This window comes from Nuphar pumila, chromosome 13 (assembly GCF_984573655.1).
Source record: "Nuphar pumila chromosome 13, dmNupPumi1.hap1.1, whole genome shotgun sequence".
NCBI classification, from domain to species: domain Eukaryota; kingdom Viridiplantae; phylum Streptophyta; class Magnoliopsida; order Nymphaeales; family Nymphaeaceae; genus Nuphar; species Nuphar pumila.
Genome location: NC_143261.1, coordinates 80,337,487 through 80,362,561, shown reverse-complemented (window position 1 = coordinate 80,362,561; position 25,075 = coordinate 80,337,487). Strand labels below are relative to the sequence as shown.

The window sequence follows — 25,075 nt, the reverse complement described above, 5'->3', positions numbered from 1 at the left end:
GAGCAGGAAGAACAAGGTCACAAGGTTGCAGAGTGGAGGGGGTGTCTCTCCCTGGTATGTTGCAAACAAAAGAGGAGGGGGACGAGAAAGGGGTTTTACCCTAAGATCAGAAAGTTTTTTATAGGAATTATTCCTCTACTCCCTGAAGGAGTCTTCCCTATCAAAAATTGTACCTTTTTCAAAAGGTTTCTCAATGAAATATTTTGCTCATTTGGTAAGGTCAGAAAAATCGTACCAATAACAAAAACTACAAACAAAACCATTAAATCTAACACTGCTCTATCAGAAAGGTTGTATCTAAAAAACATCGGTGATGGGGGTGTTGACTATAGAATAAAATACCAGAGAAAGAGAGAAGAGGAAAAATGTCACATGCAGAGAAAGAGAGAGAGAGAGAGAGAGAGAGAGAGCGAGAGAGAGAGAGCGAGTTACCTTGAGCTTAGCGAGCAGAAGGAATAAGGTCAAAGGGTTGTAGAGTGGAGGGGGTGTTTCTTCTGGGTATGTTGCAAACGAAAGAGGAGGAAGAGAAAGAGGTTTTACCCAAAGCTCAGAAAGTTTTTGATAGGAATGATTCCTCCACCCCCTGGAGGAGTCTTTCCTATAAAAAAATTTACCTTTTTTCAAAATGTTTCTTAGTGAAATATTTTTTCTTGTTTGGTAAGGTCAGAAAAAATGTACAATTTGTTGAACTTGGCTCACTTTTCCAAGACGTTTCCTGCTTCTAACGTCTTGAGTCACCACTTAGAGACGCCAATCCTCTTGTCTCTTTGTTAGGCGTTGTTATTGTTCAGACTGAGCATTGGAGGTGTCATGGTTGTGAGCATAAAAATCCATAGAGAGAAAGAGAGATAATATACATGTAAATAGAAGATTCGAGGTGCTTTGCTTGCAAATGTAAAAGCAAATAGAGAAACAAATGAGAAGTGAAAGAGTTAGAGGAGGAGATGGAAAAGCAGTGTAGTGTTCATGTATTTATGCATTTTTGCATAAACAAATTTTACTTTATTACTCAGTACTATTCTTATGAACAAGTAAAGATAGCCAATAACAAGGAAGACTAAAAACAAGATGATTAAGAAATACAAAATGATAAATGGAGTTAATGAATACGTGATGAGAGTTCTATTTTTTTTTATAAAAATACAATGTTAAGATAACTATGAATTGAAGTACAAAAAAATTGAAAAAGTTGCCAAACAACAAAACTCTAAGGAGCAGGACACAAGTAATTCAACCTTCTCTACGCCACACTAGCAATACTTTTTTTGAAAGACAAGTTGGGGTTAGGCATATCCCACTAGGTTGTACCATTAGGTTTTGAACATGCAATGTCTCACCACAAGGAGACATGCACTGATACTTGTGTGAAAATAAATATCATAAGGGAAAGTTAGACTTTGTTCTTTTCACCATGAGAACTAATGTTGTGAATACAAAATATACTGAGTTGAATGGTTTTATAATTTTATGTAGTGGCTTCTCATTGCGAAGACCATATAAATGCATGCCAATAATCCATTTACTATACAATAGACAACATTTGAATGGGTCATGACATTGTCAATGTGCACCAATGATATGTTCTTTACTCACCATATGCCATATCCGATGCATCAAGTTCATACATGCACATACATGTTTACCATGTGCATACGTTCTCATCCAAGTTCATGTGTGTGTATGTCTCAAATGCCATTAAAATTGTGTTGATCTATTGTACCAATGGTAGGACCATAACAGATGAACATGAAAAATCGACACAAACAAAAAGTATGAAGATAATTAAATCTTGAAGTATGAAAAAAAATTCCCCCAACAAAAGATCATTGACAATAGAATTGGATATCATACTTTGATCGAAGAGCCACATGCAATGATCTTTTATCCTCCATTATTGTATCCAGATAACCAAATGAATTCAGTTGTTCAATTTAATTCTACTTGTTTTTTGACTTTTTTTTATATAAAACAATGTGATATATTACTTTGCGTATGCTTTTTAATGTAAGCTTCCTCCATGAGATCATTGGAGTAACCATGACTATGTTTACATACAAGTTTGTGTAGTTAATTTCACTAGATAATTTTTCCACAAAAAACATGGACTTGGAAATATAAATTTATCATCACAACAAAAATACAGTCACATATATCCATCAGGATGAATACAACATCATTACTAAAAGAAATATTATGAAAGAAATTACCAAAAAATATAATATTGATATGAAATAGATATAAAATGCTAGATCTTTATGCATAGAATAGGACATAGAAAACTTCTTGTAAATAAATAGAACTACGACAATTAAGATTTGAAGTGTTAATCAAACAGAAGCATAGGTTTATTATGATGAGAAAAATACAACCACATGCATCCATCAAGATGAAGAAAACACAACTATAAAAAGAAAAAATATAGAAGAAATAATCAAAATGTATAAAATCAATTTGAAATAGATATGAAAGGCCGAATCTTTGTACATATGGTAAGACTTGGAGAACTTGTTTTAAATAAAGAGAACTAAGACAATTAGAATTTGAAATAAAAAACAAAAAACTCAAAAAATGAGAAATAAAGGATGAAGGACAACAAACAATATCAGACATCAAATGACACATTGATTAATGCTTCAAGATCAATAATGTAAGAATAATGAATGTTAGAAAAATTATCACAGAAAGGTTTACAAAAGAGAGAGAAAGAGGTGCTATGGATTACCTTTTACATGATACCTGCAATGCAATCAAATAAATGATCATCATGGAATTAAATAAATACATTTTCAATCAATCATAGTAAAACACATAAACATGTACAATCAAAATATAATTTAATATAACATGTAAACACGTACAATCAAAATATAATTTAATATATTAACACAATAAAAATCATATGAAAGGCAATAATTTTTTAGATAAACAATATTTATGGAGATACTCAAACAACCTCACTCTATTGCTATAAATAAATGTGCCTACATCATGTCGCTTGTTTGCACAAGTTTAGGATACAGGGAAAGCAAATCAAGTCCAAAAACATCATTTCAATGAATATCACTAAAAAAAAACCTTTCTATAAAAATAAAAATGCCAAAAATGCATAACCCAATTAGAAATTTCAAAATATAACAACAGTAATATTTATTAGTAATTTATATAAACAATAAAAATATGATTTAATATACTGACATAATAAAAAATTGTTTAAAAGATGATTCTTTTTTAGATAAACAATAATTACGGAAATCAAATGAGCTCAGTCTACTGTTATAAATAAATGTGCCTATATCATGTCACTTGTTTACACAATTTTAGGACAAAAAAAAGCAAATCAAGTCTAAACATATCATTTCAATGAATATTGTTGTAAAAGTCTTATCTATAAAAATAAAATAAAAAATAAAAAATGCACAACCCAATTACACATTTGAAAATATAATAATAATGATATTTATTAGATATTGAATAAAGAAAACATTGTAACCAAAGTTTCAAAGGCCTAAAAAACAAAACTACATTTAAGGAATTAAATTGTTGGTTGAAAGTCTTTAATGGATTATCCTAGAACAAAAACTTTATAAACATTGTATTATACATCAAATTGCATGAAAGGACTGCTCTTTAGTATTGTTTCTTAAAGTTTATAATTCATGCAACTCATTATATACTATGAAATCAAACAACGATTTACCCAAGAGATCAAGGTAAGTACAATCCATATATTAATCACAACCTGTTTATAAAACTGGTGTTGTTGTGTACATCTTCTCAGTTCTTGGGTAATGTCAGGATAAACTTCTACAAGCGACCGAAAAATCATTTCCAATGATGCTTGGTTTTCTATCACTCTATCCAAATCATCACATGTTCTATGAAACCCCATCAATACAAAAAGAAAGGCCATGGTGTGTGGGAAAAGAGGGATAGGCAGCACATCACACACAAAAAAAAGTCCATGTTGGTATGAGTTTATATAGATCTAAACCCACACCACTCCTATATTGATGGACATGCCACAAAAACATGACATAAAGATTCACGCCATAGTATATTGTAGAAAGATAATCACCCATTTGAGTTGAATTGAAGGTTGTTTTTCTTTATTGCCCTACCTGTAAGGGCATGCCATTGATCCAGTAAATAGAAACATAAAAAGTGATCCTAAAATTATGAAGTTGAACTTCTTTAGTCAAACTAAGTCACTGAAATGTTCTTATTGTTCATTTTGTTTAACAAAAGACCACAAGAATGACACATGATGCATTGTTATATAGAAAAAGAATAGGCATGTCATTTTGAGTTTGTAGTGGGTATTTGAAATACATTGAAATAAAGTGAACAATTGAATGTAATAATCCAAACATTGGACAACTTTTTGTTGATATGTTAAGATAACTTTTTATAATGTTCTCTACAACAAACAAACACATTTGCGAGGTAGGACTTGGAAAGAATTGGGATTCAAGTGATTTTTGAGAATTAAGGTTTGCTAAAACAATTCATTGATATTTGACTGGAGTTGGAAAGTTTGTAATGAAGTTGTTATTCGGTTTGAGTAGCGGGTAAGCAAAGCATGAACAACTAATTAAGCATAAGTGTATCAAGCATAAACAGATCTTGACGTAGGGTTGAACATGAGGCACTCAAGTCTAGGAACCATTTGGGGGTCCGTTTTGCTTTTTCATTTTTTTTTTAATACCTGGGTCATAGTTACAACTTGGATCTGTTGTGGATTCGAATTAAATTAGGGAATTTTTAGTTTCATATAAATATTCATGATAGAGGTTTTTAGTTTCAGAAATGGATGAATAAATAGTTATTTTTCTTTTAGATTTCTTGAATTAAAGGGAATTTCTCTGCACTTTTCAACACATCCAAGCTAATTTTGGATCCAGTTTGAATCCAAAACCCACTTGAACAGGTCCAAACAAATCTTGACACCCTATTGAATGCATCTAGAATAATTCAATCTAAACTAGCTTTAGACTCAATCCATACTCACAAGTTATAATACCCGTTCAACCCTGAACCTACCCAAATCCAGCTAGATCCAATTAATCATGTTTGAATCCATGAGCATCTTGAGATGAATCTATTTACCTTGGACCCAATTAGTTGTGGCTTGATTACATATATAGATCCCTCTACCACTATTCTATATCAACAACCAATGCATTAGATTTGTGTGTTCTTCAAACTCGGATCTTTTATGGATTGGATCTTGTCATTGTTAGATCCGCTTGCTCGGCCCACTTTAGATTTTCATGTGCAAGAGGCCATACCAATTTAGTGGTTTGTTCGGGTTGAAAGGAATTGGAAGAAGTGTGATTAAGCTAGACTTGAGGAGTGAGTCTTCTCCAAACAAGGGAGAATGTTGCAGGGTTAATTCAAGATGCATTTGCTAACAAGATACATTTGTGGGTTTGTTTTATTTTTCAGACTTTTTTAATATTTCGGTCATGGTTAGGGCTTGGATCCATTGTGGATCTATATTAGATTAGGGTTTTTTCCAAGTTTAATAAAAATATTCACTGTAGAGGCTTCTTTTTTAAGAAATGGATAAATGAATCTTGGTTATTTTTAGTTTAATTTCCTTGATTTTTGTATACATTGTAAATTAAAGTAGAGTAGACCATAGCTTGGTAGATCGTAGCATAGATTTTATTTTATAAAATTGGTGACGAATTTACATCTGTAATTTTTGAATCGGATTGTACAAACTTATGAGAATATAACATAATATATCTTACAAAATGCAACTTTAAATAGTTTGTTAGAGTAGATGACAATGCATAAGACAAGTTTGGTGTTCATATTCCATTGCTCGAAACTTCAAAATTCATTGTCAAATGTTTGACATGGGCTTGAGCTATGTTCAATTGTAAACGAGTTGAGCCTAAATAAGACATGTTTACTTCACTATTTTACTAGCTATTTGTTTGACTCAAAGAAATTACCACAAAAAATATATTTTCAACAATTATTCAAATCTCTTTTGTTATATAACATAGTTACTAATTCCTTCTCTAACAGAAGATTTCATTTTCTCTTGAAAAATCTAGCCAGTTATTTTTAAAAACTTTTTACCCATGATAATTTATTCTTGATTCTTCTCACCACTCTCCGTGACAAGATAATCTAAGAGGTTGATAACATGGATTCTTAAAAAATCACTAGGTAGTCTTAAATAAGAAAAATAATTCTAAATCCTCTTAGAGCATTTTCTCCTCAGGATAAGTATGGAAGAGACAAAAACTCTCATAGGAAAAGAAAGTTATGCCTATGAGAGTTTTTGATATGAGAAGTTCTCCAAAAGAAAGTTTTTCTCTTGTTTGTGTAGCATGAGAAAAAACAGAAAGAGCAAATGTAAAAAAATGAGAGAGAGGAGGGTGGTGGTGGTGGTGGTGATGGTGAAATGGTTGGTAGTGATGGGGAGATGGGTGGTGGGGAGTGTAAAAATAAATTTTCTCTTGGTAGGAAATATTTCTCCACCACTCTCATGGAGGAATGTTTCTTATAAAAATTGTACTCTTTAGAAAAAATTTGCTCAATGAAAAAGTCTTTTTTGTTTGGAAAGGTCAGAAAATTTGTACAAATTTTTCTATTTTGCATCACTTTTCCTACATCTTTTTCTCTTCCTAACGTGCAGGTCTCTTCTCATTTGGAAGGGTTGATAATGCATAAAACACATATCATTTTATCTCATATTCATGCATTTATATGTGGTTTTATGACATAAGTATTCATGTTTGTGATGTTTTAGGTGCAAAGAGGCTTCGATTCAAATTTCGCTTGAAACCAAGTTAAAATGAGAGAGATAGAGCTATTTCAAGGTAATGGGTTCGGTTTTTTAGAAGTTTTAGATCGAAATTTAGCCCACAAGCCTTCACCATGGACCTTGGATCAAATCTATTCTCAAACTCATCCAAGATCCGAAGATCCAAGGTGAGAAAGTCTGATTCACCCTCAAAGATGACACCTAGAGATAAATTGCAAATTTTAATAATTTGAAGGTGATTCTTGAAAATAGCTTGAACTAAGGGCTATTTTAAAAAACAGAGTAAAATTTTTATATAAAAGGAAAGCTACATCAACCCTGAACTCGTCCAACGGCCTTAGAAGTCGTGCCTTTCTTCTCTCATTTTCTTTTTCACATTTTTTTCTTCCTCTTCTTCTTCTTCTTCATATGTTTCTCTTCTTGTTTCCTTTTTCTTTTTTCTTTTTCTCCGTGATTCACTTTTAAATATTTGTATTTTTTGCATTTTATCTAGTCTTCTTATTGTATTTTGTGCTTAATAGCTACAGGTATACTCTTTTGGAGCTTCAAATCGGATTTCGAATAAAAATGCCAATTACTTTCATTGACCGATGATCGAGAAACACATTTAGCAACCGTCGTCCATCTTTTCTTCTCTAACGATCTCCCCCTTCGTAGATTCGGCTCTAGAACGTGTGCAGTAAGAGGATATCAATGTACAACAAGGAAAAGAACGTATGTACATGTTTTCAAGTAAGGTGGACCGCTCTCTTGTTTCTAAAATTCGTCGGATAGCCCTTGAGGTAAGTCTTCTCACCTACTGCTTGTAGTTAGGCATAGAATAGATTTAATTCGATTAGACATATAGTTTATTGTCTAATTTGTTAAATTAATTTATTAATTAAATTATTTTCTCATATTTTATAAATGTTATTTAGATAAGATTAATTATAATTAGATTTACTTAAATATCATCAATCATTTTAGCGTGTCCTGCGATTTTAGCGTGTCCTAGTTAATTTCGGTTGTTTATTAATTTTAGTTCAATAATAGTTAGATTAAATTTATTTTCATCTTGCTATTTACGTTAGATTCTATTTTCATCCATGTTTTTAGGATTAAATTAGTCAATTTTAGCCAAGTGTTTGCTTGAGTTAGCGGCAGATCATTTAGTGTGCGGTTTAGTTTTTTCTTGTATTTTAAATTAATTTTTAGCATTACATCATTATGTTAGTGATTATTTTTTTAGTTTAAGATTGATTTTAGAATAGTCTTCATTCTTATTAGTATTTAATTAGATTGATTTGCGTTGTTTTAATTAATTTTTAATTGCATTATAGTTAGAAATAGAAATTGGTAAAGTAAATTTTGCGTCTTAGTGTGTCATTTCATGTAAATTTTTGTAGAGTTTTGTTCAGAGACAAGGCGAACACATAACTAGAGGATATTGGTGAGGTCTATGCCAAATTTGAGGAGATTCTAATCTATTTTGACCGTGCTCATCCTCTGTCCAAAGTTGACAGGTCCTGCCGAGTTTGGGTTTTCTTTATTTGCAATTCGGGTAGAATAGTTTAGTTTTTTTTTTATTGTTTTCGGGTGTTGCTTTGTGTTATTCAATATATTAGTGTTAGTTAGGTCTGATCCGTGTGTGTGCGGGTTGATTTTCGTCAAGAAAAATAGATGTATTTTTTTTAGTTATGATCGTTAGTATAATCTTTTTATTTTTGTTTTTATTTTTTAGTGGTGTTAAATTAGATAGATTTATTAATGATTATTTGATTAGTTATTGATTTCCTTTCAGTTGTTCTCAAATTTAGTTAGAATTAAATTGTTTGAGTTTTTAAGTGTTAATCTCTTTTTCTTATTTTGATAATGGTCTTGTTAGTATAGTTAGTATATGTATAATTGTGTATTTAATTTTGTAAATATTTTTTCTTAGAGGTTGCTTATTTGGAGAGGAGGATATCTATCATTACCTCTTTACTTGAGCCTGAAGAGAAAAAGTCCTGAGCTTAGTTTAAGATTTGCTTTCATTTTAATCGTGTTTACTTTTATCGCATTGTAATTGTAGAAATATTGTAATTCTTTTATTTTCTTTTGAAGTATTAATAAAGTGAGATTTTCAAGTAAAATATTATGCCTTATTTCCTGTTTCCTGAGAAGATGATCCGACTTTCCATTCTACACAAATGCAAAGGCTGTTTTTAAATTTATTATTTGGTGTGCAATTATTGTTTTAAAATAATCATTTGCAAAAATCGCACCAAAGGTCTATTTGGAAAGTGGTAATCAAAGAAAAATAATACCCGGCAAAAAGAAATGGGCTGACCGGAACTACCATCCAACATGCTTGGGAAGGTGGAATTGGTAGACTTGTGAAAATAAGAAGGCCATCCACATATTTTTTTTTCTCTATTTTGGTTTCCTTCATATAGAGGAGTTATTTAACAAATCCTTATTTATGAAGAATTTTGGTTGAAACAAGAAGTTTCTTGTTAATAAATAAGGATAATAAATTTTTCTAACAAATAAGAAGTTAGGCATCTATCATAAGAAACAGGGTCAGACCCAAAGGATCCAATTAGTACATGGAGCTGGGTATGATTTGTAAAATTTTATACCAGACTCGGGTCCAACGTGAGTTCCATTTAAGGCTCGTGAATTTTTCAATATAAAAAGATAAAAAAGAAAATATTATTTTATCAGGTAAGGACTGGGTTTGGTTCATGTAATACTTATAAGAACCGGGTATGGCTTTTCTTATAGTAGATCCTATAGGACCCATTACTAGCACCTCCAAAACAGATCCAGGCTTGGACTCACCTGTATCCGAACTAGATCCGACCCGTTGACACGCCTATTTTAGATTCAAACCCTAAAATAATATGTTGGATTTAGATATGAGATCTCATCCGTTTGAACCTTCAAGAGACGTGCAGTTGGAGCAAAAAACCCGAATAGGACTCGATATCGAACAAGAGTTTGGGTCGATTTGAATTTTTTTGGTACCTCAAGGTGTTTATCTTACGCAACTTGGTTATTACAGAATTGCCACTTGGGGTTTCCCCGAATATAAAGAAATACTCCTTTGCAAAGTGAGGTCCTCACTAAGAGGTCAGACGTTTGGTTGGATCTATTTGTTAATATCAGCCTCCCTTCGCGTCCTTCTAGCAGAATCCGCTTCTCAGTCGAAGGTTAGTCTTTCCTTTTCTTCTTCCTTCTCTACATTCGTCAAATATTCTTTTGTTTTTCTTTCGTTTTCATCTAGTTTTATGACCATTGGTAGTGTCCCTACGTGTTTTACTCGGTGATTACAGTCTTTTATATTGTTTTTTTTTTGGACGCTTATAATGATTTTCGGAATTGGGTATCTCTCAAATCCGGGAGAAAGTGCTCATCGTGGTTGAATCATAATTTATTCCTTGTTTATGTTGTGATTTTGATCCCCTTCTCCCCTGTCAGAGCGTTTCTGCTATTAGGTTTCCTCTTTAAAGTGATGATTTACATGCGTCTTGGTTTCTTTCTTGTTTTTCGTTAGGTGGGTTATGGGGTTCTTGGGGTTTTAGCTTTGTCTTTTTGGGTTTTTGAGTTTTTCGTTTCTTTTTCCCTTGGCTTTTGTCGATTATACTTGACCAGGTTATCGGATTTGCTGTACTTTGTAAAGAAGGTATTTTGGATCAAGTTTGGCGTGTTAGATTGGGATCTTGATAGGAGGTGTGGTTCTGTGGTAAGGTTTCGATTATCTTTGGTGGGTGTGAGGGTTGTGATTGTACACTTCGTTGATGAGCTTATTGAGTTCCCTGAACTGTATCGGAATTTTTTGGGTCAAATACACTGGGTTTAGTTTTGTAATTGCAACGATGCTGGTATTCGAGCCTATGAAAAGTTTCTCTCATTTGCTTGAGATTTTTTGCCCCGAGTTTTGCTTGAGTGTTTTTATTGTTGGTGTTTGCATAATTGGGTATTGCTAATTGAAGATGGTCATTTAGTCCAATTGATATCTGTTTGGGTGCTATTTCGATGGTAGAATGTGGTTGGGCGTTGTAATTCAACTGGAAGGTGTAGATATGGATTGTGGTTCAGTTGATTTTCTCTGCTGGTTTATGGGTTTGCTTTTTTTTCATTTTTTTTTGATAATCCAAGGGAAACCCCCCCATCACTGACCACACATTAGCTGGCATCCAGTTGGTAAAACTCTTGAGGTCCCCCCTGCCCACCGGGGAGTACACCCAGCTTCGACCTTGCTGTAAGAGACGCCACCCTTGGGTTTTGAACTTGTGACATCCCGTCAACTTGGTGACATTCACAAGTCGCTCCTACCAGATGAGCGAAGCCCTTGTGACGCCACCTGTAAACTTGCGATTTTTCATTGTTATGGCTTACATTTTCAGGGTTTAAGGTTTAGGGATGCTTTTTAGTAATTTTGTGCATGGATTTTTTAGGCTTGTTTTCTGTGGTTTTTTTTTTAATAATTTTCTGGATTTTACGATGGTGTGATATATTGAGAGCTCATTATGCTGGCCTTAAATTTCTATTGGATTTCTTAGGTATAGACTTTTGCAAAAGTGTGAATAGGTATTATGGTTCCCAAGTCCCAACTCTTCTCCCTTACAGGTTCAAGGATTTTGGTGTTTTAATAACTTTCCTGTTCTATGCACTTCGGGTCTATCCTTTGTTAAAATTGCATTACTTCTGGTGGGGGGTCACTTGTGAATGTCACCAAGTAGACGGGATGTCACAAGTTTGAAACCCACGGCTGGCATCCCTTACCTCAAGGTCAAAGCTGGGTGTACTCCCCGGTGGGCAGGTGGGTTCATCTTTGTGGTAACTGTAGTATCCTAGCAGTTGGTACTGGTCTCTCAGGTTGTGGTTGTATAGGAAAATGTGGTTTGGTATAAGAAACTTATTTTTTATTTGCATGTGTTTTAGAATGTAATGGTTCTGTTCCTGGGTTCTTAAAAACTTCAGTGTTCTCAAATTTGCTTCTAAGGGTCAGTCTTATTGAGTTTGTTATTTGTCACTTTTTATTTTTCTCAAAAGTCCACATTTTTTTTCATAAACCTTTCCATCTATCTAGTTTGTTTTAAGTTATCCAAGATGAATCATATTTGACAGTATGATTTTCTATTAATGTTTGTATGCTCTCTCTCTCTCTCAGACATAGACACACACAGAGTGGCGGATCCAGGATTTTGCTTAAAGGGGGGCAAAATGTTTTTATAATAAAATAAAATAAAATTGTCCAAAATGAGGTTATTTATGGCCTCATCTCGAAGAAAGAAGATCATGATGACAATAAGTATAGCTATACAAAATTACATGGCATGCACAAAATCAAGCTATAGCTGCTATACTATACAAAATTACAAAAAATATGTTAATATGCATTAAAGCTCATGAGGTCCTCTAGAGTAAAGACCCCCATCATATTCATTTGTTAATGTTCTTAGTTATGCAACTAAGTCGACCTCGACGGTTCTTCATATTTTGGAACCGTTGCACGATTGCTTCATTATCAATTTTCTTGAATATGTCCTCTATGTAGATCATTCATCCACTGATCTCTCATTCAGTTTTGCAATCAATTTTTTACGATTTTCAAAACCCCACCATTTCATACTTACATTCCAATTCTAAGACCTCAAGAAATTTCAAGTAAATCAGAAGGGAAAAAGAAAAAGAACATTGCTAAGCTTTTCACCACCCACAATAATTCAAAACTAGAACTCACCAGAGAAACAACAGGGACAAAGGGAAGAGAACCTACACATACCCTCACTGTCTAACTTAAAATGGTAAATAACGAGTCAATGACTGAATTCCTTCCAACCAAGGAATTTGGCATTCTCTTTGAATACTAGGTGAAAACCAAGCTTGTTTCCACATTCCTTGTCGGCCGCTTTTTGTATAAATATTTACACACAGATCCCAGGCCGTTGATCCATGCACTTTTGCTCATTCTGTTTTTCTCTAAGAAATTTGTGTCAAATTATCAATTTTCAATAATTATTGGCCCAATTGATCTGTGCACGTTGTGGTTGCCGATACACTCCTGCATGTCGCCCCACAACTTCCACGGCAGGGCCAATGGTCTGTGACTGCTGTAGAAGAGGATGGACTGTCGCTGCTGGCATGGTCTGTGATAGATGAAATATCCCTGCCAATGCACCATGACCTGCTTGTGTAGGAGGAAATGTCACATGTTGCCCCTGAGGAGGAAGGTTGTAAAACAAGCTAGCCTTCAAACTGGAAATGTCCCAGCGAGGAGCAGGAGCTCAGACACCCGAACCTCCACTCTGAAACCAAAACAATTCATCACTGTTAACCAAGACTAATTTAGTTGAAATTCAGAGAACTGGAACAAAGATAAAAAAACTGATCCATGGCCATGCATTATCTTCGTAACCATGATGCAAAAACTGATTTGTACACAGGACACACACACACAGGTTTGGAAGGTAAGTATGAAATGGTGGGGTGTGCTACTACTCGGTTGAAATTTTCAAAACATTAGGGGCGCTCGAGCCCTCCTTGCTCCCCCGGATCTGCCCTTGCACACACACACACACAAGCACATACGTTTTTATGTATGTGCATCTTGTTCTTGGTTTTCTTAGGAGATTCTTTTTTAGTTTCTTTTGCTTTTTCATATCTGTTTTTCTAGATTTTGACATTTTGTTGGTGCATGATTTATTAATTACATGTTTGTCTGATTTATATTACCAAGGGGGTTTAGTAGTTTAGCATGTTTGGTTTTGAATGAAGATTTTTCTTATATATATATATATATAATGTATGTATGTATCCCCAATTTTTACATCTTTACTTTTCCAAATAATTGCTACAGGGATGGCATCTCCACAAATCAGTTCTGGATCTAGTCACAGTGCTGAAGTGGTACGCACCTTGGTCAATTCTGCTTGCTGTTTTTTCAAACTTCTATTCGTGCAGTTATCTTTTTCATATCATGTAATGATTCTGATTTGACCTTTTTGCAGATTGGCAATGCTTTTGTTGAGCAGTATTACAATATTCTTCATCAATCGCCTGAGCTAGTTTACAGGTTTTATCAAGATTCCAGTGTGATGGGACGGCCTGATTCTAATGGTGTAATGACTTCAGTGACAACCACACAAGTATGTTGGCTGGAGCATTTCTATAATTTATTTGCTGTTAAGCATCATTTAGTTTCCTCTCCATTTCCTGGACCCAAAGTTACAATAATGCTGTTGCTGTCTGGCCTTTCCCACTAGGAATTATTTAATCTTTGTAATGATTTTTTTTCTCTTTAATCAGAAGCATGTTTGGGAAGCATCTGACAATTGTGTCCTAACTTGGAAAATTGGAGTTCACAGTTTGCTTTAAAATAGATGTGCTTTAATCTAGTATTCAAATTGCTTTCATTTTGATATTCATCTTTGAATCTGGTTTCCTCCACCTGGACCTGTCCTTTTTTTGGGTTCATATTGGTTGTTTTATATGCCAGTATCTTGACTTTTATTTGTCCATGTTTATAAGATTTGATTGCAACATGTAGGAACGGAGAAGCTGATCCTGCTCATCCTGAGTCTTAGTGTTTGGATGCGGGAATTTGGATGATTAAGAGATTACTGGATAGCAGTTCTTGATATTGCTATTTCTTGGTGCAGGATATCAATGAGAAGATAATGTCGCTGGACTACCATCACTTCAAGGCAGAAATTAAGACTATTGATTCACAGGATTCTTTCAATGGTGGTGTAGTTGTTTTAGTGACTGGATCCCTTTCGGGAGAAGACAACTCAAGCAGGAAATTCACCCAGTCATTCTTCCTAGCTCCCCAAGACAAGGGCTATTATGTTCTAAATGATGTGTTCAGGCCATTGGATGAAACAGAAGTGCATGATGATGGTTCTACACTAACTAATGGCATTAGTGAAACTTCTCCCAAAGCTCCCTTGACACCAGAGAATGGTATCTTTCATTATCATTTTTAGTGCTATTGTTTGTTTTACCTCAACTGGCTACTTATGATGCTTTTTGTCCAGAGACCTCTGAAATTCAAGATCAGCATGCATTAGATTCTGCAACACTACCAGCAGAAGATGTCAACAGCGGTGAGGAAGTGATTGCTACTTCTTACCATGAAGAAAGCTCCGTGGATGAAGAAGTTGATGCCGCGGGAGGGACTGTTGATGCAGCTCCAAAGGAACTGCAACCGATGGTTGAGCCTTCTACTTTGGTTCAGGAAGAGCCTGTTAAAAAATCATATGCATCTATTGTAAGTTCCATTAAATCTATGCACAATGATAAAGATGTTGATACTGTTGATCTCAATAGGCAGCGTCTTAAGGAGTGGCCCTGAATACAGGTCAAGGTTATGAGGAACAACACAGGGAGTGCTCCAGTTAGTGTGCCTGCCACTGTGCGGGTAGCACGTCCAAGCACTGAGCGACCAGCTGTTGTTCAAGCTGTGCCTGTTCCAATATCTGAACCTTCAGCACCTACTAACAACAATTCCTCTGATAAGGATGGAGAAGGTCAGCATTTTTGATCCACAAATTGGGAATCTACCATCTATTAGTTGACTGATATTACTTATCTATCTGGAGAAAATTATTCAAAGCAGAAAATGGATATCATTTTTTTTTGAAGAAAAAAATAAATGTTTGTGTTGTGACAACTGCTTATATCATGTTCATATTTCTGCAATTCTTAACTTCATTATGAATTTGCACATGAACATGTGGGCTAACCCCTTCCAATTTAGATAGTCTGAACTCTGGATCATGTTCTCAAATTGTACTTAGAGCTCTGAGATTTGTTTGTCGCAGCTGATGGTCGCTCTATTTACATACGAAACCTGCCCATGAATGCTGCTGAGGTCCAACTTGAGGATGAGTTTAAAAAGTTTGGAACCATCAAGCCTGAGGGTATTCAAGTGAGAAGCAATAAGGTTGGTTCATGATTTCTCAACTTCAATCTCATTTTGTGGGCACATACTCTGTCCAGGCTTAGTTGTCTTTTGCCATGCAGCAACAAGGATTTTGCTATGGTTTTGTGGAGTTTGAGACTTCATCTGCTGTTCAAGATGCACTTGAGGTAAACATCTTGTTGTTCTTTTTCCCATTGTAAGACCATGGTCATTTTGTGATGTTTCTTTTAAGCATAAGGTTAGCTAGTTGTTATTTTAAAAAATTTCAATGACTTGTGTTTGTACAATCAAGTGACTGGATTGAAGGTTTATTGTGCTTATATGTACATAGTTTTCACATTGCCCCTTATAGGTACTTCTAACTTGATTATTGTCAAATTGGAGTTTTCTACAAATTTGACATGTAAATTTTTTCTTTTGACAAGCCAACTTTGTTACTTAATAGAAAAGTCAGATGCTATAAGACTTGACTAGGCTTTAAATAGAAAAGAGAGCACTAAACTTGAAAGAAAGGAAACTTGGAGCTTCTGGTAACAATTGTAAACTATCTTGAAGATGACTATTTAGGACAGGTGGCCTTCATGAAACTGCAAGTTCCAGGAGAAGTTATTACTGTTATTGCTTTGTTGACTAAAAAGTATTGTTTGATTATGTTCACTAGCAATTTTTTATGCATTCTATTATTGTATTTTAGCAAATTAATGATTTAAGTGTGCTGTAACTTGATAGGGTTAGTTTGTCTGTGGGTGTGTGGGGGCCCCTTCGCGTGTGGGGGACCTCTTTGTGGCAACCTAATATTACATCGGTTTGTTTGGCCTGGTCACATTACCACCCATGGCTTGTCACCCTTCATTGTGATTGTAATGGTCTACTTGTTGCAAGCGATGCTAACTGTCTCATAGTAATGGATATGGCTGGTAATCTAACAATATCATGGCACAATGGAATAATAATTTAAGCTAGAAAATAATAGTAATTTTTAAGGGAGAAATATGTGAATTATTGTGCCAATGTTATGATTGATGTTGTAACATATGTATCATAATTGCTACAAAGTGGTACTATATTACAAGGAAAAAATTTAAAACAAAGAAAAATGGAAAATTCCCAATATATTTCATATTGTAAGTAATACAACTACTAACTACAAAACAAAGCCAAAATAACAAATATCAAACAACAATCAACCACATAAAAAATTAATCACCAAAGAATCAAGATAATAAGTTAGTAATGACGTTTATGATCAATAAGAAAATGCAAATTATCCAAGTAGAAAACTTTACAAAGCAAACTCTTACCCTTAATATAACTGAATACAAAGAGTCTAATGTCCAAGTCAAAATGTTTTTTGACTTTCAAGTTTTACAACCTATATTTTCAAAAATAAAGTAAAATGTTTTATCATACATTGTTAGTCATCATCATCTCCTCTTCCTTCTCAACATCATCACCAACATACTGATCTGTTGTTCCTTCTATCTTCCTCAGTCAATAAGCTGGACTCTTCTTGTACCCTATTCACATAAAAAATTTCTATGTTATTGAGATCAAACTGTTCTTTATGCTTTTGTGCTGATAACTTTCCCAGTTGTCTGAGACAATGATATTAATGTTATTTTTTGGCATCATATTCTTTGAATCATAGTTATTCAAATGTAAAATTTATAATAGTCTTTCATATGCAAATTGTAGTGAACAAACACAAGATCATTGACTTGTCGGTGTGAAGGTTTTAGGTGATTTCTCCTCTTCATGTGGATCTACTCAACACACTCCATCTCTACTTCCATCCACTTGCCTTGCAAGTTTGACACAAAATGTGAACAACAATGATCTTCAAGTTGAGAACATCATTCCCAAGCTTACCTTCACGTAGTGAACAACAAATACAAAACAATATAACATGATAGCCCAAAAAAGAAAATTGAATGGTACAAAATAAATTAAACTACCTAGATGCATTGTTATGGTTGTTGAGTGCAACTTGTCTTCCCATATCATAGAGAGCATTGTCATATATCTTTGTTTCCCTATGAATAATCCTGCACCTCAAATAGAGAGTAACCTTTCAACATAATCCAATGGTCCATTGCTAAGCTCTATATCAAACTTAAGTTTGGGGGTATATCTCAAAGCAGGGTTAGATAATAAGTTGCAATATGAAGAAGACGGTGAAGTTGTAGTCCACCTGTCGTCTGTGAGGTTCCATTTGTTGATTAAAATGATCAGATGACATTTTTTTTCTTTGTTCATTGCCTCTTAGAGGTAACCCACGATTGGTCTTTCTTCACTATCTGCTATCAAAACACTCTAACCAAGAGTATAGTGATCTTTAATAACTTTACAGGATTCTCAAAGGCTGATATAACTTCTTTTGGTTTTCTTTTTTGTGCACAAGGATATGAATATCATTCATTTGACTAGAACATTTGCTTAAGTGCAGTTCTATGATTTATTAGATTTTGCACTATCAAATATTTTGTATCCAATGTAATGATTGCACTACAAATCAATTTTGCCCCTTACGTATACTGTATCATTAAAGTCAACAGCTGTACATGATTATAAATAAATTTTGTTATCTTTTACCCCCTGTTTAGATGCTTTTGTAAATCGCTCCTTGTTATTTATATTTATTTTAAATGCAATTTTTTCTGCTTTACGGTTATATTTTTACCTTTACAAGTTTTTATAAATATAAGTAAAAAACACCTAAAAACAAAAGGAAACCTATTTTCTCTTTTTACTACTATTTATTTTTCATTTCACCGGTACCACGCTACATCACAACCACTATGATCACTATCATCATCACTACTACCACCACCACCACTCATTCTTCGCTGCTACCATCACCACCTTCGTTGCCAGCACCATCATCGTCACCACAATTAATTTTTCATTACCGTTACTGCCTACACCACCACCATCATCACTACCCATTTTTCACCATCACCATCCATCTTCACTACTACCACTTTCACTTTTTTACTACAATCATAACTCGTTCTTGATCACCACCACCACCTGCATCCCCCCTTGTTATCTCTCACTACGTGCCCAATTTTCATCTTCCCTATGCATCATTTTGTTTTTCCATCTCCCACTCACCACTTATCTCCCTTTCTTCTTCATTTTAGTTTAAGTAGTTTGTGATCCAAACATTCATTTAATTATAAATGAAGGCAGAATTTTTGTTTATAACATGTGTTTTTATTTATGTTTGTAAACAATGAATAAAAACACATCCAGACAAGGACTTAGAAAGATTCAATTGTTTGCCTTATTTCATTCATATTCCTAATATTCTCAAATATGACATCTATCCAATGTGCAAATATAGAGTCCAAAAGGTCCTATATCTATCTACAAGTTCCTTACCTGTTGTCTTATAATTGTTGCATTATCAGTGATAATTTAGTTGACATTTTGAAGGTTCAACTTTTTACTTCATCACCGGTGTCCAACACAAAGGGGGCTGACCTTCCTTTGGTTACCCATTTCCCCAATCCTGCCCTCTCTCCCTCGATTTTGCCCCCTCTCTCTTCGGCCCTCTGCCTTCCCTGTGAGCCTGTGAGGCTCCACCGGTGCCAGTCGTCTGCCCCTGCTGTAGTCGGTGATTCTCTCTCTCTCTCCCTGTGACCAAGTCCATCAACTCTTACCCAACTGTTACCAAGTATAAAAGGTTTGACGTTACATGTGCATATCACTTTTAAATGTTTTTTTTCTGAATTCTCTTTCATTTCAAAAGTAGGGGTGATCATATAGACGTGTCGTTTGGTGTGTTTGGACCAATGCCACAATCTCGTCTTGGGAAAAACTGTAAGGATGTGGTCATAAGACAACCGTTGGGAGGTCACTCCAATGGTTGCACCCTCTCTCAATGGCCTTATCAGCTTAGTTTCAAGGGTTGTGACCCTTGGGGTTGAATGGATTTCTCCATTGGACATGTCCCATTTAAGCCCCCTTTCAGGATTACAAGGGACCTAAGGGCCAGAATTGAGATGCATGCAAGTGTATAGATTCATAAGTTTCTGGAAAACAAAAAACAAACAGTGAAAGGTAAGACGCTGTGATCTAACCATCTGTCCTTGGTGATTCCGTGCGTAACTGCCCATGTTCAACCTCGGATCCGCTCTTCCGCAAATGTCCTAGATCTATCAGTGGTATCAGAGCGCAATTCGAACATCCATGTGGGTGTTCAGTCGGCCTCCTCGGTGTGTGCTCGACGCAAGAACAACTTGCCAAAAATCACAGAAAAAAAACAAGGAAAGCGAAATTAGGTTGGTAAATTTTTGTTTTTGTCAAATAGTGATTAAAAATCATGTTTGAGTTGGAAATCAAAATCAGTTTGGGTAAACTGACTTTGACTTACCCGAGTTTTTTCGGATGCTGGAATTGGTCGGCATAATCCTGGGTCGATTTGGCGGTTGTCGAATGCGCTTCCTGTAGACAAAAAAAATAATACTGACGGTTGCAGTTGGTGCTTCCGGAAGCCCTTGGAGATAGCCAGTTTTTTCTTACCGAAAATCTGATGGATCTCAATCGGATTACATAAAAACCCCAAAGATCGACGTCGGGAACCACCAAACGAAGCAGTGGAACCCGACTGCTTAACAGAGGAACTAAAACCCTCTTGAAAGAGAAGAAAGGAGATTAGGGAGGAAGAGAGAGCGACAGCCAGAGTCTGATATGTCTGCATAGAGGAACAGACGACAGTCATGGCCGGTGAACTCCCTTGACGGAGCCGGCGAGTCGTCGGAAAACCTCTATTCTCTGGTTTCTCCCTCTTTCTCTTCCGGAAACTCATTGAAGGCGGCAAAATCAGGTGCGTTCGTGAGTTGCGGTGAGGATGCAGGCTCCATTTTGGTGGCACCTCTATCGCCAGACACCCCTCGGCCGGAGCCCCCTTCGCCGGAAAGTGAGGGTGCTGGATAGGGTTCCCGCGACACTTCTTCCTCTTTTGATTTTCCTTGGAAAGAAAGGTCTTTCCAGAGTTTATTTAAAGTCTTAACATTTTATTAGATATTTTGCAATAATCAGTATATTAATTGCTTACATTTCCTGTTTAGTCTGAAATTCCTATTTAGTGGCTATATTTTTCTGGAAAATCCTGTGTCAGAACTGCTTGCTGGAAAAAATCAGAAACAGTGTTTCTGTTTTTCGGGAAATTGCATAAAAAGTGTCTGCAAGTTTCTGTTTAACTCAGGAATTTCTGATATGTTTTTAGTAGTTCTTCTGTTTTTTCGCTCAGAGATGTTTCTGACTTTTCTGATTAACTCAAAAATTTTCTGAATCTGGGAAGCATGAGAGGGAGGAGAGAAAAAAGATGTGGGGTGGGGGGCAAAGGTGTTGGTGTTGGTGTTGTAGGGCACTAGTGTTTTAATTCGGGTATGAGTGCTGGATACTCTCCCATTTAACTCCAAGGTCATTGCTGTCAATGCTCCAGCTTCATTGGTATTTGGCTTTTATGCATCGAATGGTTGAAAACTAGTCAGTTTTCAGGTTGATTTTGGTGTCAGTAATAACGTAATCCAGTTAAAGCTATCCTACAGATTTCTCACCACATTGCTAAATGCAAGTAGGATTTGGATTCTTTATAGGCATCTTAATGATAGATCCATCAAATGTCGTTTGGCTACCGGAAGCGCAATTACATTCACATGGTTGTCAATATTGCTTTCTGCTGTAACTTGGCAAGAGTCAAAGAGATTCTACTTAGCCAAATATGGGATTATGGTGGTAACAGTGAAATTTTATAGGAAGATGCTTGCTATCAAGTTACCCTTTTTGTTTTTTTTCTTTTGGTATTTGTTGTTTTTGTTGACTGTTCTTTGCTCTTCTAGTTGGATTATCCCTGATAGAATCTTTGTTCATGCATTTTGTTGTGTATTCATTCAGAAAAATTAGTTATTGTTCTTTTATATTTGCCTTCAAGCTTTTATGTATATGGTATTTTGTAGTTTGTAACTCCTCTTGGTTTTGTTTGCAAAAACATGCACACACATACACACATATGCATGCACGACTCCACTTGCACTACTGAATTAATAGGGTTTCATGGGGAAACCGCCAGTTGATGCACCAGAAACTCATCTCCTGTGAAAATCAGTTTTAGAAACTTTGAGGATTTTATAGATAAGAAAGTGTGTCAATTCAGACTTGGTCTGTCCAATATGATTTGGTTATTTGTTATATTCTTCCTTGCTTCTACATGGAGATAAATCACCATCTCTTGATCTTCCAATTTTTGCACCTTGACAAAAGTGTTTCAATACCTGATTGAAGACCTAAAAATTGTGTCAGTTGAATCATCCTATCTGTGTTTGAATGTGCTTTAAGCATCCCACCATTAGATTGGAAGAGCACAAAATCAACTATAAATATAATTTAATTTAACAGTCTGCTTAATTTTGGTTAGCCTTGGGTCAGTCGACTACCTCTTCTTAGGCTCTCAGCTTATGGCCAGTCAGGTGCTGTTAAGTCATTTGATGCAGGGATGGGTCACTGGTTAAACTTCATTGGATTTTGGTACATGGAAGAGATTTTGAAAGTTGTCTAGCAACATGGAGCAGTGCATGTTGTGGGTGGTTTGTTTTTTATTTATAAGACTGCCTACTGCAGTTTTATTTAAAATAATAGTGTAAGCATCAGGGATTACTTCTGCTGATCTATCTGTAGAAGGTCTGGATTGCTGTTGTCAAAATCAGAATTTTGCAACAATGACAGCAGGTATAGTTGTTTCTTGTGAGGACTATCTGATGTGAACGCTACATTTATACAATGGTTTGTAATAATTTCATACTGATGTAACTTCAATCTTGCTAATAAGATGTCCTATGAGAAATAAGGTTAACATTTATGTTTAGAAATAGGATGTATGTCTAAATCTGTATCCTTTTCCCAGAAGATTCCCATATTTCACCACCATCTCCATATCATGTAATTACATAGTGTGGTGGGAAATTTTGTTCTTGGCTGCCTCCCAGTTGGATCATTATTTTGATTTGTCATTTTATGATGAAATATTGACAGTGATTGCTTCTTCTCTCTCAAAAAGTGACGACTGCTTGTTGGTCCTTAGGATTAGAATTAGCACTTAAACTTACACTTAGAGGTTTATGAACTGAGCCAATCTAAGATTTCAATGTCTTTTACAAGCGAATGGTGTCATCTTCTGTGTGCTGCTTTTGGTTTTCTAACATTATTGATTCTTTCAGCAATGATGTAAAAATAGCGCAGCAATCTAGGGATTGAAAGTTTGTTGGTTCTAGTTGCTTCACTCGTTGGCTTGAGTGACAGGTGCTCTGGTTGCATTAGTGTAGTGGTTGAGTTTTCTTGTGTTTTATGCATGCAAGGGTCTGAAGTTGTGTCATCTTTATTAATGTCTTGATCTGTGGACTTCTCTTGCAACCTGTTGCAAGTTAGTTGTGTGGATTTTCCCATATGGTGCGTTGTAATTGGTTTTGAATTATCCTTGGTGGTCTTGTAGTTAAGTCAAATTCATTTTGAAAGTTAACGATGCAAGGGTGGTTATAAAATTTTGGTGATATCTGAAGTTTGGACTCCAGACACCTTGTAGATTTTAGATAAAAAAATCTTTTGTCAATTTAATGCTGCTACGTTAGATAAAATAGCCATTCAGGATTAAAAGACTAGTTAGATTCTGTCACAGAAGAATATGGTTCAACCTTTGTTCAACTCTGTTTCATGAATCACGAGTAGGTTATTCCTAATTGTTCATCTTTAAAAGTGTAGAGACTTGAGTTAGTGAATTCCCAGTAACTGGATTGTGCATGACCCCACTGTTATTCATTAGACTATATGGTTGCAATAAATTCATTTTTCTTTCTCAGTAACTGGACTGTGCATGGCTCACCATTATTCATTAAACTATACGGTAGAAAGAAATTTATCTCGTGTACTTTTCAGGCTTCTCCGGTGATGATTGGTGGCAGGCAATGCTTTGTTGAGGAGAAGAGAACCACTTCTACAGCCCGAGGCATGCATATTACTCCTTGTATAATCTCAATTATTGCCGTAATTGATATATGTGGTGTAGCTCATATGCTTGCCTTGCTTCACAGGTGGTGGGAGAGGGGGCCGGTTTCCTCCAGGGAGAGGTGGGTTCCGAAATGATGGTCCAAGAGGCCGTGGAAATTTTGGTGGGCGTGGGTACGGCAGGAGTGACATTGGCAATGCACGTGGCTGGGGTGCATCTGGATGGGGAGGAGATGGTTCTCAGCGCACCGATCAAAATGGCAATGGCAGAGCAAGCCGTTATGCTGGTGCTAGCTCCAATGTGTGAGAAGAGATTGTACTTGGCTGCCATTCTGATCAGGTTACCAAAACAACCCTTGGTGAAATTATGGAACCTTATAATTCTTGGTATGAATGCCCCTAGAGATAATTGGGAACGCCCCTTCAGATCCTTGGAGTTAATATCAGGGGCATTGTTGTTATTGATAAAAATTTTCATGGTAGAAGAGTGGCTTTGTTAATTTTTTCCCCATTGGTAAAGGGGAATATTTAAGAAATTTGCTGGTTTTCTTTAACTTGAATTGGGCAGTGATGTTGGTGCACTCTTCTTGCTGCAGAGAGAAATTTTGGTACTTTATTGTGGAGAATCATATAGGGGCTTGTTGGTTTCATTTTCTTGAGATGATTGTTTAGTTTTATCATTATTATTTGTTTTCGATTGTCATTTGTAGTGAACAGAAGATATACAATGGTAATAATCAGTTTTGGATTGTCAATTGCTCTTGCTTTCTGCTATGTTTTCATCGTGGAATTGTTGATTCTGTTCTCGGAAACTGTTGTTTCTCTAGATCTGGTGAATCATGTGACTATGGATTCTGCCCTTGTGAAATTCCTTAAGAAGATGCTGCTTGATCGATGTCAGCATGCATGAGAGAGAGAGAGAGAGAGTTTAAAGTGTTGGCTACCACCAATGTAGATGTATGGATTCATTGAAAATGATAAATTTCAAATCATATTTAATCAATTTTTTTGAGAGTTAGAAAATTTCATGCGGCAAAGGCTGCTGAGCCCTCATGAACAGAAATCTGAGCATAGATACCGGGGGTTGCCCACATGGTCTCAGGCTTGCTTATGAGGAGGCTTCTCCCTACCTCGACTTCGGGACCTTCTCTGGGCACCTCCTTCTGCAATGCAGAGCAGGAGACCCCTTCAGGGTCAACCAAGTCGTACTACTGGTATAGCTACCATAGATACAGCAGGTTAAGACCAGTGTGGCCAGGCCTCTGGTTCTACGTAATAAACCAAAAGAAAAAAGGGAAAAACTATTACAACTGCCTCGTATAAATTACATAAAGCTGGAGGTCAGGAAGTCGGGAATGGTTGTTTGCCGGAATCTGGTAAATCATTTGAATATT

At 35.6% G+C, this 25,075-nt stretch overlaps 1 protein-coding gene across 1 annotated transcript; it reads left to right on the top strand.

Annotated features, from left to right (window-relative positions):
* Window positions 1-9,865: 9,865 nt before the first annotated feature.
* LOC149818853 (nuclear transport factor 2-like) lies at window positions 9,866-24,436 on the top strand. The gene is made up of 10 exons (XM_089986030.1): window positions 9,866-9,957; window positions 13,611-13,660; window positions 13,762-13,899; window positions 14,413-14,716; window positions 14,791-15,023; window positions 15,114-15,282; window positions 15,577-15,698; window positions 15,779-15,844; window positions 23,613-23,682; window positions 23,768-24,436. The coding sequence occupies exons 2-10, from the start codon at window positions 13,613-13,615 to the stop codon at window positions 23,986-23,988; spliced, it is 1,371 nt and encodes a 456-aa protein (XP_089842156.1). The 5' UTR covers window positions 9,866-9,957; window positions 13,611-13,612; the 3' UTR covers window positions 23,989-24,436.
* Window positions 24,437-25,075: the final 639 nt, after the last annotated feature.

What these genes read in the sequence shown, in the direction of transcription:
- LOC149818853 (XM_089986030.1), top strand. Translation starts at nt 13,613, where the DNA reads ATGGCATCTCCACAAATCAGTTCTGGATCTAGTCACAGTGCTGAAGTG. An exon ending in CTTCAGTGACAACCACACAA is followed by an intron (nt 13,900 to 14,412) that starts GTATGTTGGCTG and finishes TTCTTGGTGCAG; the next exon opens with GATATCAATGAGAAGATAAT. An exon ending in CTCTGATAAGGATGGAGAAG is followed by an intron (nt 15,283 to 15,576) that starts GTCAGCATTTTT and finishes TGTTTGTCGCAG; the next exon opens with CTGATGGTCGCTCTATTTAC.